General features: G+C 34.8%; 2 protein-coding genes across 4 annotated transcripts; one reads left to right on the forward strand and one right to left on the reverse strand.

Moving 5' to 3' along the window:
• Window positions 1-7,931: 7,931 nt before the first annotated feature.
• On the reverse strand, window positions 7,932-10,629 carry LOC145589350 (F-box protein CPR1-like). Of its 3 annotated transcripts, XM_081645889.1 has the most exons (3): window positions 10,357-10,629; window positions 9,249-10,035; window positions 7,932-8,235 (listed from the first exon to the last, which is right to left on the reverse strand). In XM_081645889.1, the coding sequence occupies exons 1-2, from the start codon at window positions 10,455-10,457 to the stop codon at window positions 9,267-9,269; spliced, it is 870 nt and encodes a 289-aa protein (XP_081502015.1). In that variant the 5' UTR covers window positions 10,458-10,629; the 3' UTR covers window positions 7,932-8,235; window positions 9,249-9,266. The 3 variants fall into 3 exon arrangements, 2 of the variants coding, with proteins under 2 accessions (XP_081502015.1, XP_081502009.1); XR_014101661.1 differs by lacking the exon at window positions 9,249-10,035; XM_081645883.1 differs by having other exon boundaries at window positions 9,249-10,629.
• Window positions 10,630-12,438: 1,809 nt separating this feature from the next.
• LOC145602555 (alpha-mannosidase I MNS5-like) lies at window positions 12,439-18,181 on the forward strand. The gene is made up of 15 exons (XM_081658747.1): window positions 12,439-12,774; window positions 13,260-13,302; window positions 13,401-13,466; window positions 13,550-13,611; window positions 13,709-13,808; window positions 14,521-14,703; window positions 15,066-15,114; window positions 15,197-15,376; window positions 15,483-15,603; window positions 15,892-15,973; window positions 16,067-16,152; window positions 16,245-16,345; window positions 17,039-17,180; window positions 17,280-17,430; window positions 17,552-18,181. Exons 1-15 carry the CDS (start codon window positions 12,638-12,640, stop codon window positions 17,780-17,782), a joined length of 1,734 nt encoding a protein of 577 aa, XP_081514873.1. The 5' UTR covers window positions 12,439-12,637; the 3' UTR covers window positions 17,783-18,181.
• The last annotated feature ends 671 nt before the right edge of the window (window positions 18,182-18,852 follow it).

Genomic DNA, 18,852 nt, shown 5'->3' on the forward strand with positions numbered 1-18,852 from the left:
GTCCCTCGTCCTCGTGATGCCAATATTATTCCTTGTATGTGGCTTTATCGCCACAAGAAAAATGCTAACGGTGTTTTTGAGAGGCATAAAGCCCGACTTGTTGTTAATGGCAGGAACCAACAGGTTGGAGTTGACTATGATGAAACTTTTAGCCCGGTAGTCAAACCGGCAACCATTCGCACCGTTCTTAGCATCGCCTTGTCTAAAGCTTGGTCCATTCATCAAATGGACGTTAAAAATGCATTCTTAAATGGTGATATTGAAGAGACCGTGTGTAACACCCCGTCTAAAACATAAGGCATGACGTTCGCGGAAATAACTTCAAGACGGATATGTCACTCTAAAGGTTACCAATAAAATAAAAATAAAATAAAATATAATAAAATAAATAAAGACAAAGATTAAAATATCTGAGACAAATAAAATAAAGTGAAAGAAATCCCAAATGAACAATAAACACTTCCAATGAGGGAAAACAACCTCAAATCTGATAATCCCAAAAGAGAAGGTCCAAAGAAACTAAAGCAAGTCTATAAAACTGCTAAGAAATAAAGTAAACACTCTGGTCTCAGCCCACACTCAACAGGAACTACTCTTCACCTGCAAATATCATTAAGGTTCCACAATCAGTGGGGAGTAACTAGCAGTTCTCCCAGTACTTGTAGAAATACAAAGCTAAGTACAGAAGAGCTTAGACACTAACACAAAACTTAACAACATGTGGGAACATCAACTCAGATAATATTTACCAGTTAAACTCGAGGGAAAAATAAATAAATAAATAAATAAATAAATAAAACATGGAATCATGATTATAATACAGATCAAGCATGTAAATATAACAACGTAAGAAAAAAAAAATATTACCACAAGAATTCAGACTTTGAATATAGTAACTCAAAACAAATAGTAACTCATATAGACGATAATTAACACTTGTAAAGGTCCCTTCCCAAAACAATAGTATCTTTAAAATAAATAAATTTTAACCCTTTTTGAAAATAAGATTTTTAGTGAGGCAAGCATATAAAATATGAACGCCGGTGAAATCCGCAGCCCACCATCAAAGGTTTGTCAGGACGAACCTACAGACGATTCCACAGCCGTCTGCGTCTAAGAATGGCCAAACTCCCAGTTTTCCTACTCGAATTCCGCAGCCCGAGTAGTTCCGGACGACAACAATTAACCTAGAAAATACATCTCGAATTCCGCAGCCCAAGATGTTGGCATGTTCCAACCTATTCAATGGTTGTCTTACACTCACAAAAATATATGACATTTATAAACATACTTCTTAAAAATCATTTAAAACACATTTAGGGATCATCAACCCCAATTTAAAATACTGCAGGTCTTCACTTCTAAGACCAAAATTCAATATAAATTCTTCAAAAGAGTTTAACTTCAAAATATAAAATAACCCATATATCACACTAAGGTGTCCCTCTTATTGTCTGGATTTGGGTACGAAGCTAATTATAACAATATATTACAATACACTCCGTACACAACCCTTGGCGAAGCGGTGCTAAAAACAGTGTTATTCTACTTTAAAGCACAACGACGTCGACAACTTACTTGACACTTCAAAGTCATTTTATTATAGCACAAGAATTAATTATATAGAATGTAAAAGAAAAAAAAAAATCAACTCACTAGAACGCATGATTTTAAATTAATATTCACAATTACATACTTCATGCCAAAAATGATAAAATCAAACTATGACATATTCAACCACATATTAAGAAATATATATGTAAAATATAGGCATAAATTCATGTCTTAAACATGGTAAAAACAACATGACAAAGTAGCAGCCCCTAATTAGAAGTACAGCAGCACATTGCAAAACAAATTCACCCAAAACAACCCTTAAACTCCCAATTAACCTTAGCCCATTATCATACACACTCTAAAAACAACATAGGTCAGGATAGACACAAGATTAGGCATAAATATTCTACAATACATCACTTTAAACCACTCAATTCACGCACCTAACAAACTAACCTGGCAGCAGCACCTTGCTTTGTTTTAGGCTTATAATCACATCAAAACTCACCCCAAAACATGATAATTTAACTTAGGGATATACCTAACATGATGCTATACCATAATAGACACAAAAACCAAGCAAATCAAGGAAAAATAGAGCTGTAAACCCATAGAACATTGACAGCAACGTTTTTAGGCTTACAAGGCCTAACAACCATGATAAGACCCACCTTTTCACAACTTGAACAATCTAAAAATAATCCCTAATGATACCTTGACATAATCACTTCAGAACAAGCTAGAAAAAATTAGTCAGACAACATGATAAGTAGCCCCAAACACACGCACAATTTCTATAGGCAGCGGCTACAATTATTTTGGATTTAACACATCTTATAACTCGCAAAATTATTATTCATAAACACCATGAAATCATCATAGGAACATTACGTAATAACCAAGCATAGATATCAAACTAAATTAAGCATGGAAGGAAGGGAAACCTGTCAAACACCACTCAAGATACACGCATGGAAACTTATGTAAAACCGCAACCGAAACTTGAACCACAAATCCTATAAAACATATCTAACCCCTCCTAAACCCAATCTTGATTTCTAAAGTAAAGGAATAATGCTAGTTACCTCGATAAACTTCCGATAAAACCCAAGAAACCAGAAAAAACTCAATACGAACTAGTCCTCTTGATGATCTTGAAAACCTATACAAAACAAGGTTGAAATAAACTAGATGTATGTATAACAAACCATACACGAGGGGACGAAAAAGGAAAGGGTTTAACCCATTAAACTTACTTATTTTTCACAGCCAAATCAAGAGGGAAAGTATGGCGATCCTTGCAAAAATAAAACCCAGCCACAGTTTCACAAGAATTGAGGAAGAAGGAGATATATTATGGAGGTGAATGAAGGAAGAGTGCAAATACTTTTGAGGATTGATTCTCACGGTCAATGGGAAAGAAAACTGATCATTATTTTCTTAATGAGGGCAGCAAATATAATGGGTTTGGGTGTTATAAGAAGCAAGAGAATATAAATTGAAGGCAAGAATTAAGGGGAGCATTAACTTGGCAACTAAAGAGTCAAATGAAAGAATCCAATATCTAACTTTCAAAACCAACTCAAATACTAGCACACTACTCAAATCCCACGCCCAAATCAGCCCAAACACCTCTTAGGTTATAGCCCAAACACCTAGATTTGATTCGGTCCATAACAGTAACCTCGGTATAATTCGCCTCAACCGGCTCAACTAAAGACCGTAAATAAATAATTAACAAGTAATATTTCAAATTAGTTTTACACTCTTATCAATCATAAATTAAAAGTGTTATGATTTGAATAGAAAACAACATTATACACATAATAAATTCAAAATTTATTAGTTCAACAATATGGGGCGTTACACCGTGTACATGCATCAACCACCCGGTTTTCGTGACAAAAATAAACCGGGTCATGTTTGCCTCCTCAATAAAGCTCTATACGGGCTCAAGCAAGCTCCTCGGGCTTGGTACCACCGCTTTGCTACTTTTGTGTCCACTCTTGGGTTTATTCATAGCAAGTCCGACCACTCTCTCTTCATATATTGTCATGGCAAACAAGTGGCCTACATCCTTCTCTATGTTGATGACATCGTCCTCACCGCTTCATCCGATACTCTTCGCAAGTCTATAATGTCCAAATTAAGTTCGGAGTTCGCAATAAAGGACCTTGGCATACTTAGCTCCTTCCTTGGCATTTCGGTCACACACCACAGCAACGGCATATTTCTATCTCAACAAGCATATGCCAAGGATATCATAGCTAGAGCTAACATGTCTTCATGCAAGCCATCATCCACCCCTGTCGACACCAAAGCAAAATTAAGTGCTACTTGCGGCCCACCAACCGAGGACCCTACTCTATACCGAAGCTTGGCGGGTGCTCTACAATATTTGACTTTTACCCGCCCCCCGATATCTCATATGCCGTTCAACAAGTATGCCTCTTCATGCATGACCCTCGCAAGGAACATATGCAAGCTCTTCGCTGCATTTTGCGATATCTACAAGGTACTTTGAAGCTTGGTTTACACTTGTATCCATCATCTCTCTCGGGTCTTCTCTCCTACACCGACGCCGATTGGGGTGGCTGCCAGACACGAGACGCTCCACCTCCGGCTATTGCGTTTTTCTTGGAGACAACTTAATTTCTTGGTCGGCAAAAAGGCAGCCCACCTTGTCTCGATCAAGTGCTGAAGCCGAATATCGGGGTGTGGCAAATGTGGTAGCCGAGTCCTGCTGGCTACGCAATCTCCTTCTTGAGCTCCGTTGCCCCATCAAGAAAGCCACCGTGGTCTATTGTGACAATGTGAGTGCGGTTTACCTCACCGGCAATCCAGTTCAACACCAACGCACCAAACACATTGAAATGGACATCCACTTCGTTCGTGAAAAAGTCACTCGAGGTCAAGTTCGAGTACTTCACATTCCCTCTCGTTACCAAGTGGCTGACATTTTTACTAAGGGACTACCGCAACTTTTATTCGAAGACTTTCGTGATAGCCTCAGCGTCCGATTACCTCCCGCTTTTGACTACGGGGGTGTATTAGATACAATGTATTGTTAGATGCAATGTATACATTATTCCCTAGGTTGATACATTAATATTTGTATAGTCTTCCCTAGAGAGTATTTTATTTCCTAGATTGTAATTACCTAGAATCTGATTGTATTTATACATTGCAAATCAATGAGAAAGACAAGGAATATCTTCCTAACATGAAATATGTCTGTTAATACATCATTCGGAAGACGTCTCACTTTCCTTCGTCTTGGTTTTCTTCCTTTTCTTCGCCCTCCTCTTCTTCTTGGCATGGCTGGTTTGTTAGCTTTGATTTGATTTTCTTTTGGGGCTGGTTTAATTTTTCTGAGACGCAAAATGCTGCTTCTTATATTAGGGTATTAGGGTTTATTTTACTTCCTAGGGTTTATGTTACTTCCTAGGGTTTTTAGTTATTAGGGTTATAGTTTTGTAGAGACAAGAGTTCAATAGATCTATGGTAGACCCTGGTCCATCTAAAATAGGTGGACCACTAGCCCAAATACCACAATCCATCATCACAAACACATTACAAATAAAGCGGCCCAACCTCTCCTTTCTTTCTTTCCACTCCAACAACACTCTGACATAATAAATTCTGAACTTATAGCCATCAACACAAACACTACGAAAAATTCTCGTTTCTCTCTCCTCTGAAAATTCAAGCATAGCCATGGATGAAAAGCAAGAAAACAATGCAGAAAGGTAAATAAAATTTCTGAAATTATACTTTTGTTTAAATTTCTTTGAATTTGCAATTACTCGTTCGTAGTTGTTATAATTTGTTAAAATTTCATTCGTAGTATTTGTAAATTGGGTATAATTTTTGAACAATTTTCACATTTTTTAGGTACCCAAATTCTTCTGATAGTGATGAAGATCAATTGTAAGTAAATTAAAACCCTATATAATTGTTGAATTTTGAAATTAAATGATGAATTGAAACCTTGAGTTTGAACAGGACAATTTCTCAAATCCGAAACAAAAGGAAGAAGAAAATGGACATAACAAGTCGAATTGTTGATCCAAAGATTTTAAAAAAGATAGACAAGCAACATTCAGAAAATGGAGAAACCAAGTAAATCATAGGCTCAAATATTTCGTGTTTTTAGTTCATATAATTCGTAATTGCTGTCGAAATGATTTGTGGTTTTAGTACATATAATCTGTGATTATCGTTCAAATATTTTGTGGTTTTAGTTCATATATTTCGTGATTACTGTTCAAAAATTGATATTGTTATTTTTTAAACTAAGAAGCATTTATTTTATAAGTTCAAATGTTTTGTGTTTTTAGTTCATATAATTCGTGATTACTGTTCAAATATATTGTGGTTCTAGTTCATATAATTTGTGATCAATGTTCAAATATTTTGTGGTTTTAGTTCATATAATTTGTTATTACTGTTCAAATGTTTTATGATTTTATTTCATATAATTTGTGATTCCTATTCAAATTTTGATATTGTTATTTTTTAATTCAAGAAGCATTTGTTTTATTACAGCAACCAATCTGAACTTCAACCCAAATCCACCACCCAACACCAATCCAAGAAGCTGAGAATCAAGCTCAAAAGGAGGCTGAGAATCAAGCTCAAAAGGAGGCTGAGAATCAAGCTAAAAAGGAAAGTCAAAAGGAGACTGAAAATCAAGCTAAAAAGGAAGCTCAAAAGAAGGCTAAGAAAGAGTCTCAAAAGAAGAAAGTTCAGAAGAAGCAAGAAAATGTTAAGAAGAAGAAAGAGGAAGTTCAAAAGAGTGAAATTAAGGAGAAAAAAAGAAAAAGAAGAGATAATGTTAATGATTTCTTTGATCTAGACAATGTTGTGGATCTAAATTATGATTGAAAAAGAAGTAAAAAAATCAGATTAAATAGGGAAGAGTGATCTTATAAAGAAGGGAAAAAAAAGTTAAGATGGCGGGATTTGAAGAACAAGGTGAAGTTGTGTTTAATTAAGAGAAGAGTGTGTTTAATGCCTGGTCCACATAGGATAGGTGGACCAGGGTCTATGTAAGAATTTGTAACAAGAGTTGATAATATAAAACAGTGGGCCAGGATAAACAACCATGCTTGAACCCAAAAAATTGTTACGGAGTACAATCTATTTATGGGTTAGGGCTAGAAAACTAGCTAACTCAACCTTCCATAAGCTTTCGTAGGTTCAAATTGAAGTACTTATTCCCTAGGCTACACAAATACGGATATTGACACGGATACGGGAAAACATCTATATCAAAATAAAGGACACGGGCACAAAATGTTAAAATTCAGATAATATATTTTAAAAAAAGAATTTGACCATATATTTGACATTCCATCCGCTCATTTGATCATATTGTATAATATTAACAATGAAATTTATATGAAAACACTCCTATTATTTAATAATTATCTCATTTATCTTAGTTTACTTAAATTTTTTCATTAAAAAAAAAAAGTTGAACCCATATCATAATGAGACGTATCGTCGCGTGTTTCACGAGTGTCTGTCATTATGTCCGACATGTCCGACACGAACACGACAGTTGGATGAAGTATCCATGCATCCTAGCTTATTCCTATTGCAACCTTAAACTTTACACGCTTCTTTGATTATCAATAATAGTAAGCCGGATCAGGGTCTGGGTCTTGCTCTAGAATTATGTTATCGTTACCGGTTACCCCCTTTAGCTTGTATCAAATAACCAAGTTTTCGACACAACCTTTTAATTTGATCAGCTTCCTCGAATCCTTAAATCTTCTTCAATGTCATCTATTTCTTCATCGTAATCAGAGTATCATGGTAGTTTCCATGAAGGACTTTCTAAAATAAGACTTGTCCTAAAAAAACTTCCCAAAATAGATAGAATTTTCATACTACCAAAGTCAATCTCCTACTTCAATCTTTTGAGTAATAAACTAGTATAAACATATTTTAAAGATCAAAATAACTTATTATATGGAAGTTATAAGCTTTTGACCATTGTTTTGGGAGCCTCCTCAAGGTTTTCCCGAATAACAGTAAAGGCTCTAGGCGAATAAGAAACCAGAAACAAAACAAATCAGTAAAGGGAAACAGACTAGTATCAGCAGCATAAAAATTTGACCTTCTATCAGTAGCATTGTAGGCTGATCTGACGTTATGGCTTAGTGAAAAACAGTTTCAAACACAACCAATTATTTGATCTCAAGTGCAACAAACGTTATTAACGAACCCATCTGCACGTGCATTGGACAGAACCAAGCATACGTAAAGCATCAAGATGTAAATGTATTTCAGTTCAGAATGTAGGTATATACTATACGGAGACACGGAGTAGTAAAAATTTAGAAGATTACTCGTAAAGTCGCAAGTAATAATAATACTCATCACTTAAATTGCTGCAGAATACCAAAAGGAACAGTACCAGGATCTAGAGGAGTCTGGCTCATAAAACGAATTACTTAGGCAAGATGAAAAGCAGTTAAAAACATCAATTATTTTACTGTGATCATAGTACTAAAAGAGGAAGTCTGATGCAGATTAAATTACCAAAATTCAATATGCTGTTGATTGGCGGTGAAAAACTTCTGCCTAGTAGGCTTTGATAACCAAACAGATGGTCAAATTGCAACAGATTTTAGCTTCATCGGCACCTAATCATAAGCTGTTAATTCCCTAAAACAAAACATAACAAAGTTTAAGCTACAGAGGAATAACATAATGGCAAACAAATACTTGAACTATCTATGAAAGGGATGCAAGCACAGAAGAAATATACAAGTTGTATCATAATAACAGCAATCTACCTTAAACATTAAGATTAAACAGAGGATCACCTTTGTAATGATTAAGCAATGCTAACTAGTAATGGTAGAGTGAAAATAACGAGATCTCATTTACTAATAAAAAGAAAAGGAACAAGAACGTAAAAACAAAGTAGCAATAGGAATTTTAACATAACATCGCAACTACCCTTCTCTGTTTTTTCAGCCTTTGCCATGGAAATACAAAAAGTAAGCAATTCAATCCTTTCACAATCCAAGTTACATTTTTCATTACATAAAGAAAACAAGAAGAGATCTTGAGATAGATTATGTTATACATATCACAAAGATTCACACTTCACACATACATTGAGGTCATTTCCATTAACAAAAGAAGTTAAATACTCTTTTCTGTAACAAAAGCTATGTCTATTGTGCAAGTGAGCTGAGTAACAAAAATGCAGTACGTTTTCAATTGCACAAGACGTATCATATCCATGAGCTATGTAACTCAATTCCCAACTATGAATATCAAGCCATAGATCTGTGATAATTTAAAGAAAGCTAGTACAGGCCAAGAAAGTGTTTAACCTTACATAAAATTCTGCTTCAAATGTAGTGTCTGGAATTAGATACAAAAGCAACTCAAGTTTTTATAGAGTTATATGAATATTTTGATAGTCTTCCACAATAATCTTAAGACATAAGTGTAAAAGCCTGCCACAACAAAATGACGGAAAAGATGTTGATTACCCAATTGAATGAAGGAAAATTGCTGTATATGCTCTACTCATGCTACCAAGAAAATTGCAATATTAGCATAGAAGATGTTACAGGCCAACAGCACTGTAAATTAAATTTGTAAAGTAATTTACTTTCTAAAAGATTGAAGATAAAAATTAAACAAGCAGTCTAATGCCATACCAATTTTTCCCCTGCTGCTCAGCCAAAACCACCGTACTCCATTATTTTTGTTGAAAACTGATCATTCAATCCTTTGCACAGCAATAAACTCTCCACATAAGGATCCATAACATAGCAACAATCAGTGACCTCAAGATTCTTCATCTTATGGCTCTCCAAGTCATAAGATTTCACTACTCCATCCACCTCCAACAGAAACTTGTGGATACTCTCGATATATATCAAATTTTTTACAGCTTTGTGCTCCAGAAAAAACTTATAGGTGTCTGAATCTGTAGTGTGATACCATTTACTCCACGCCTCCATCCCACTCCCCCCACACTTCTTCATCACCCATATGCAAACACTCGCACGAGCAACATCCAAAACAGCAAATTGATCACCTAGAAGGAAAGGCCAAGTGAATTTATCCTTATCATCCCATCGATCACCAGGCAACTCAGTGTAGCTAAACGTCTCACTACCAAAATCAAAGGAAACAATATGGGTATAATTCGTACGCAAAGGACGCTCATCAAGACTAAATGATATCCAATGCATAACCCCTCTAGCTAACACTTTATCTCCAAAATACCACATAATTGGAACCTCAACACCAACATTAACCCTCCAACATCCTGTGCCAAGCTCGTAAACTAGAATCGAAGCCGGCCCCTCAAGTTCCGACAACACGAAAGGAAAGAAAATCATAACAACCTTATAATCATTAATAACAGGATCAAACCCGATAACAGTATCAGCACGACCACCAGGACAAAAGGGTATCTGGGGTAACAACATACGCTTCCTAATTGAAGGATTAAACAAGAACAAATCATATTTATCCCCAATTAATTGACCAAATAAAATCAACCCATCAACATAACCCTTATAATCAATATGATACTCAGATGATAAAAAGATTGTTTCCAAAATTTCTTCACGTTTTCTAAATTTACCCATTGTTCGAACCCTAATATTCAATTCCAATTCATTTAAAATCCACATTGTATTCCGGGTTTCATAGGATAAAACGAAATGTTTGTTGGAATTGTTCTTGAAATGGGTGATATGCATAGAAATGAAACTAGGGTTATCGATTAAAGAACGCCAAAATTTGGAAACAGACCTTGATTTTAGCAGGGTTTTTGCCGGAAGTTTTGAGAAGATTTCCATCCATAATTCCGGCAGCAGTTTATCGGCTGGATTAATCACTCTTTCTTCTTCCATGGTTGATCATTCACTCGAATAATCAGAGATATGGCTCAACTTTGTTACAGTATTTGAAGATTAGGGAATTTTTTTGAGGGAATTTGAATGAATGAATTTCCTGTTTTGACTTAAAAACGGAATTAGCGGGACCTTAATTTTTGACTCCTATCCGAAATTAGCGGGACCTACTTTGACTAGCTCAGCTTGTGGCCAACTCTATCCTCTCCTCGACGAGGTTATATAAACGGAGGGTTGAGAGAGAGGGAAAAGTGTCTCGTAGGGGTAAATTGGTCATTTTATGCGGGATTTAAATTTTGCCTTTTAGATTTAATGGTACAAAATACGCTCTCAGTATTACAAAATATAATTTTAGTGGTATTTAAAAAAAGGTTCAAATGTCTAATTAGACTGTTTTTTTTTCCCTTCCAAAAGAGGCATAGCCAAACAAACAGGAAACGCACAAACAAAAAACAAAGCCAAAATTAACTAATAAAATACACTGCCAGTGGTACTCAATGCGGTTTTAGTGGTACTTATAAAAATCCTCAGTGGTACAAAATATACTCTCAGTAGTTGTGCTCCCAATTTTTTTGTCGTTTTTGCTCGTGAAATCATTTCTGAAAATTTTTAGTGGGGCCCACACCACTTTTTTCACTCCTCCTATCTCTCTCCTCCTTTCTCTCTTTTTTTTTTTTTTTACTTTTATGTTATTTTAATGGTTGTGAGACATTTACATTTGTCTCACAACACTCCATTTGTACTTCCTCCTCCTCGACTTACCTTATACTCCCCGAGTTGCCGGCCCCGTTTTTTTTCCTCATTTGACTTTTAACGGTTTTAAGTCGCGTCTTAAAATGCATTTTGTATATATCTTCATTTTCATAGGCGTAAAAATTATATAAAATTTGATGATCCCATGACCATATTATCTCTTATAGATTATTTAACGGCAATTTATAGTCAAATGACCTAAAAATGGATATGGCTTATGGAGCAAAAATAAAGGGACAAAGGCAGTGTAAAATACAAAGTATTGAAAATGAAGCATTTACTCAATTCTTTTAAATTGACTTTTTTTACGAGTAAATTGACATATTTTAACTTTTTAACATTGTTTTACAAATTTTTTTTCTGATTGTATTTTATAATTATGTTAAAACATAATCATATGAGATGAACTATTTCAATGTACTCCCTCCGTTTCAAAAATATTATCACTTAGGATCTTGAATTCATAAGATGAAAAAACTTCTAAATTACTCTCAGGGCATGTTCTGAGTTACTTAACTGAATTGAATAGAGCTGAAATGAATTGTTTATGAGAGAAGGAAATTAGGAGCTTAATTGAACTGAACTGATTGGAGCTATACTAAATTGAACTGAATTAAAAATATTTACTTATTATGTAGTTAAAAGATTTAATTGCATAATAAGTAAAAAAAAAATTAATTGCATAATAAGTAAAAAATAATAATAATAAAATAAAAATTTGCATAATAAGTAAATATTTACTAACAAGAGTCAATAGGACTATGTTTGGAGCTGAATTGAACTAAACTGAAATTTTACTTATTATGCAATTAAAATATTTATTGTCAAAGTAATATGTTAGCAAACATGTACAATCAAAATGAGAGTATTATTTTGTAAAACGATCATCATAAAATCGTGTCACTTGATCTCCTTGTATCAAAATAACTAAGATTAACCCTAATATTCTCCATTTCTCCTTACTTGTTAAAGATCCTTTGTCCCTTGTTCATCCTTGTATTAAAATTACCGCAAATCCAATAAAATCGACCAAAAAGACTCCACGCATTAAGCTCTAGAATGATGTTGACTTTGATGTTAGACTAAATCAACTAAAATCCCCATCAACAATGTATCTATATACGAGTAATACAACTATACAACCACTCTATATACGAGTAATACAACTATACAACCACTCATTTGTTTTTAGTCGATATAGGCAATGTGTGACCCATTGCCACATCGTATAGGCATAACTTGGCCGGGGTCACAAACCGACCCCGGGAGAGCCAAGTTAGCATCAAATTCTCGTTAGATCTCCATGACTCAATTGAATTCCCTGATTCCCTTCATTAACATTTACCACCATCTTCCCTCCCTCAACATCCACAAGAACAACTCTTCATCATCCCATCCCCAGTAACTGGGGATTGACCTGAAAAATCATGTCAATCCGCCATTGGAGAACATGGGTTCTCATAATTTTCCTGATTTCGACTGCCCTTCTCAAGCTTTCTCTATCTGATCCCGATTCCCATCTCTGCCGTAAGAAACTTCTGATGAGAGAGAAAGTCCGCCGTATGTAAGATTCTAGCTATTTATACAATTTCTACTTCAATTCTTGTTTCAATTGTAATCCTTTTTCTGTCAATTTCTTATTGGGTACTCCATTTTTTGCTCAATCTTGTTGATTTTCATGTTCTGGGGTTTTCCCATTAAATTACAGTGTTCTAATTCATGATTCATTAAATTTGTTTTCTTTAAAATCTGTTGCAATTTGCAATTTTGATTTGTATGTTCAATTTACTTCAATTTGTTGCCAATTCCACATGATCAATTCATAAATTTGAAGGCATCAGTAGAATCTTGTAGCTTACTATTTCTGGCCTTCAAATCATTTTAGCAGGATCAATTTACAGTTTCTTTTCAAATTTCAATATGTTGGATAATTATACTAACATAATCTTCAATTTTTTATCCCTAAAGTTATAATCTTTCATTGCTCTTTTGAATTCAATTATCGAGCTTGATCTTTTGACAGTATGAGCTTGTACATTTCCATTTCAGGTTTTATCATGCCTATGACAATTACATGAAATACGCCTTTCCGGTTCGTATAAGCTCCTTAATATGCAATTCCGTCGATTATTGCAGTTTGTAGGAACTTTAATACTTAAATTAATTTCATTTGTTTTGTAATTCTTGTAGCATGATGAGCTGAAACCTCTGACAAAATCTTTCACGGACTCGCTGAGCGAGCTAGGAAATTTGAGGGTGAGAGATATTTTGCATAGAAATTGATTAACATCCCATTTATTACACCTGCATTTTTGTTGATTACTGCTCTATTTTTTCAGTTAGAACACTTGCCACAAAATTACAAGGGTTCTGCACTTACACTTATCGAGTCATTATCCAGGTACTCATTTAGTAATAGAGGGCGTTTATTTTATACGTTTATGTTTTCGGTTTTGTTGGCCTTGTGTTTTGACTGTAGGATAAAATTTTTGTTTCAGTCTTCTTATATTAGGTAACAATACAGAGTTTGAACGGGCAGTGTCCTGGCTTTCTGAAAACCTAACATTTGATGTGGATGCAAGGGTGAATCTATTTGAGGTACGCTTTATAGGCATTAAACATCTTGTTCAAAGATATTCATGTTAGCACAATTGTGATTCTAGTGGTTGTATGATTTTCATTTTTTCTTATTCTAAAAACAATTCCTTGGATGTATATCATTTGTAGAATTTAGCTTCTTTGTTAGTGTCACATTGGCTAGTTTGATACTAAGGAACTATGGATGATGAAACAGAGGCCTTTGCTTATTTTAGCAACTATAGAATAATGTAGAAGAAGAGAAAAATAGAGAGAATTGTTGGTTGAATAATTATACAATTCTCATTACCAGCTATCTAACAGAAGAGTATGTTATACTACAAAGAGTTTGCTACACAGCTCTAACAAACCAACTAATTTCTGTTATCCCAAGTTGCTGAGCTAGCTGTAGTAATACCTCCAAGGCTCCAATACAGGATTCATTTATTGGGAAGGGTAATTAAATTTGGGTGTAAAGGAATACATTGCCTAGAGAGTCCTATAGAACTCAAGCGGCATGTGTTGATGAAATGGAACCAGTTCTAATGTTTTCATTATCATTTGAGTTTTTGCAGCACACTATAAATGAAACAAAAATAGATGCTAAGGATGTGTATCCTTCAGCATGTATTTCAAATTTCATAAATGTTCCTTAACTTGATGCTTGAAGCCATATAAACTTAGCTTATGTAGAACTTAATTGATATTTCCTTCTCTTGATGACAATCTGTAGTGCAACATAAGAGTTCTTGGGGGACTTGTTTCTGCTCATATGCTTGCAATTGATTCTAGAAACAGGTTCACTCCAGGAACTTACAAGAATGAGCTGCTTACTCTAGCTGAAGACTTGGGACAACGTTTTTTGCCTGCATTTAGTACACCAACGGGATTACCATATGCATGGATTAATCTTAAGGTAATGCCAATTCCTAGAATGTGTTTTTGACTATGAAGAGTAGAATATTATCAGGAAATATATAAGTGTAGCTAAGCACATTTTCTTTTTCACTCTGTGAGTCATTCCATTCAAGGTTTTCTCTGCCATTTTTTAGTGCTTCTTTTTCTGTAACAGAATCCCTTTCCCTAGTTTTGGGTTTTTAGAATAAACTTGGCAATTCGGCATAGTCACATTGTGATGAAAGATAGTTTGTTATTAGTTTGTGCTGAGTGAAATGTTATTGTTTTGCTTAGACTTCTTTTTAATATATGAAGATGATCCACTGGTTTTGCTGTAAGAAGGATATATGACTCAGGATGAATGCAAAATTATGTGAACAGTATGGAGTAATGGCGAATGAGACAACGGAAACAAGCACATCTGGTTCTGGTGAGGAGATTTTCTTGGATACAGTCATATGAATTTTGGAGATTTAGTGATAAGTATGGCTTACTTAGTATTCTAATGTCAGGCTCCCTGATTCTCGAAATGGGGGCATTATCAAAATTGACTGGAAACCCACAGTATGAAGCTGCAGCTTTTCGTGCTTTGCGTAAGTTATGGAGCTTAAGAAGTTCCTTGAATCTGTTGGGGACAACACTGGACGTGGTTACTGGAAAGTGGATAGAGCATTCTTCTGGGATTGGTGCTGGTAAGCTGTCATTTTTTCAATCGTCACTTGTGTAATTTTATCTGCATGTATTAAGGAATTTGAATTTTACTTTTCTTGTGGCTGAATTATTTTTGATGCGGTGTAGGAGTTGACTCATTTTATGAGTATTTAGTCAAAGCCTACATTCTCTTTGGAAAGGAGGAGTATTGGAGGATGTTTCAGTCTGCTTATGTTGCTGTCCAGAAATATTTCAGACATGGTCCATGGTATAATAATGAATTACACTGCTTTCTTATTTGAAAAGCTAATAAGTTTTCTGTTGTATTGAAATGCTAAGGCTACACGTGACCTTAAGGGCTACAAGTATAACTAGAAATTATAGAATACTAAAAGCCTAAAAGCATTTTATAACACTGATTCTTGATATTGTCATGAATTCCCATATTAGGAATTTTGCTTATATGTAACCCTTAGGAATATGGTTCGTAAAAAATAGAGTGATTGGCATGCATAGTTGATCCTTTAATAATTGTTAACTGTTTCTTATTGAGTAGGTATCATGAAGCAGATATGAGAACTGGGCATGCTACTTACTGGCAACTTACGAGCCTCCAAGCATTTTGGCCTGGAGTACAGGCAAGTTTGAAATGATATTGTCTGGGGCTACAGTTTAGTGTAGCAAAATTATTCTGATTAATCTGATAGCTATATCTATGCGGTTGTGCATAGGTTCTTGTTGGAGATATTGCAGCTGCGAATTCCTCACACCGTGAGTTTTTCAAGGTTTGGGAGAGATTTGGTGTTTTGCCTGAAAGGTATTATCAGAGCTGCAACCTCTATTGTGTCTCTTTGTTAAACTAATGGGAATTCCCTACTTTTCACTGAATTGAGCCTCAATTGTTTTTAGATATCTTCTTGACCATCAAATGCTGCATCCAACAGAAAAGTATTATCCGCTACGTCCTGAATTGGCAGAATCAACCTTCTACTTGTATCAAGCTACCAAAGGTTAGCTAATTAGCCTTCAAACAATGCTAATATAGGTAGCACTGTAGCACAAGTTTTCATCAATTTTTTATTTATTATTTTAAATTTTTTTTTTTTTTTTTTTTATAATCGAGATTGCTATCGCACTGCTCGAATGTGATTGGGATGCAGGTATACTCATACAATTGTCCTTGCTGTTTAACCTAACCTATGTTTCTATACACCAGTATGAGTGTTGGGTTAGGTATAGGTACATATCCAAGTGCTGGACATGTAGGTCTCAAATTTTTAGACGCGGCAAAATTGTCTCAAAGTTGGACACTAACTTATGGCTTGCATGAAATATAATTTTAATCTCAAAAACATTTGCATGAATGTTTCAGATACATGTATGCTTTTTAGGTTGAACTTGGTCACTAGTTCTTGTTAAATTCTTGTCTCTACTCTCTAGTCTGTTTGTGAGCTTATGTCTCATTATCATATGTTATTTTTCTCACTTTTTTCATTTTTCTTTCTCATGAATATTTGGTGTAAGAAAATTGAGGTGTATGTGTGAAAATAGATTACATAACCTTGTATTAGTGTCGAGGGTCTGTCTTGGACTCCTGGGTATGTAAGAGTTGAGACAAAATGAAGAGTCAAAAATAGCATAGGCCTAAACAAATTATTACGTATCCGTGCTCCAATTATTTCTCATTTTGTCCTTATTGTCAGATCCGTGGTACCTAGAAGTGGGTGAATCAATTACAGACTCTCTAAATTTGCACACCAAAGTCAAAGGTGGTTTTGCTAGTGTTCGAGATGTCTCAACTATGGTGTTGGAAGACCATCAGCACAGTTTCTTCCTTGCTGAGACGTATATTTCTACTCAACAATGAAAGATTTTTATTTATTTATTTATTTATTTATTTATATATATCAATCCCCTTACAAAATTTCCGATTTGTATCTGCAGATGCAAATACCTGTATCTACTTTATGATGACTCATTTTTAGTTGATCGGAACTACATCTTCACAACTGAAGGTCACCCTCTCCCCGTGCTTTCTGCCTGGCATGATAAATTTCCAGAAGAGTATACCTTGGCAAATAATACTTTCATTCAGGTAATCGTTTTTGGAAATTTTAACTCCAATTCACATAAACTGAAAAAATTATAGTATGGAGAGAAATAATTGGGTTAATATAAAATTCTTGTATTAAAATCTGAAACCTTCTTATTTACAGAGAGCAAGTAAGGTGAGACGAGCTAGTGCGATGTCACTGCAGGTATGTCCTGCAATGACTGCAAGCACTAGTAGACAAGCCTACCAGAAACTCGAAAGTGCATGCCATGTCGCTGATGCCCGTATCGATTATAGATGTTTGACTGATGAAGACTGTGGTGTTGATGCAACCAGTTGTAGGCGAAGGTCATGCAGCATAGCTGGCTTCTGTGGGCTGTGGTTATTTGTATGACAGTCTACAGATTCATGTTACTATCTCCATCAATCAGTCTAGTCTAGAATGATAAATACTCGAATATCTCCTCATTGCTGAAGGTAGTAGATTAAGTATAGAGATAAATATTATTTATTGTCATTTACTCCGTAAATCATGTAAAACAGTATTCTTGACAACCATACATTAAGTTGTACAGAATGTAAAGCTTTAAAGCATGAAGTGGGAATAGTGTTATACGGTGTTGAAGTTACGAGCTTTGAGGTTTGGACATAATACTTATGTTGATCGAACATGAGTATTCGGCATCTATTACAAAACTGTACCTTTGTAATTTGTATACTGAATTATTGTAGTGAAAACTGAGAATGAAGAAGTAGCAGTAGTTTATCAATTACTTGTATCATATAGCACAAATATTTTGAAGTTAGCTTGACTCATTTTTTCTAAATTTTGGGCCGAATCTCTCAAAGTTTCGTCATTGTAAGAGGACAGAAAAAGAATAATTTGATGGTCCTATTTTTCTTTGTTGTGGGGCAAATGAAACTTCCATGTCATTTCTATTCTCTAGATGAAAATGGTTTGGTCCACTTTGCTCTTCAACAAGGTTGATATTATATTCTAAAGCATTCTTTGATAATGCCACCATTTCCTTTGTCTCTCCCCTTTTTTTTATACTATCCGGAACTCGCTAAAATTAGGGTTATATAGGTCGAAAATAACTAAGTTACTCTATGGTGGAATTAATGCAAGTTTGAGTCTATTACAAATTAAGTCTTTAACAATTATTTAGTGGTTTATATAAGAGACCAATCCTTCAACTACAATCAGATCAATTGAATTAGAAGGAAAATGTCTTAACGACTAAAATTAAGCTATAAACCCCTTGTTAAAGAAGGTTGCAAATCACTTTGAGAGGCCATGAAGAATAATACTACCTCCGTCCCTTAATACAATGCCTCTTTTGAGCATTTATTCCTCACATAATAAAGAGAAAGAGACATTGTATTAAGGGACGGAGGGAATATTTGATATGCAGTTGAATAGAAGTTTTAACTAGTGAATTAATTTATTTAACATAATACATA

This window comes from Chenopodium album, chromosome 2 (genome assembly GCF_948465745.1).
Source record: "Chenopodium album chromosome 2, dcCheAlbu1.1, whole genome shotgun sequence".
Taxonomy (NCBI): Eukaryota; Viridiplantae; Streptophyta; class Magnoliopsida; order Caryophyllales; family Amaranthaceae; genus Chenopodium; species Chenopodium album.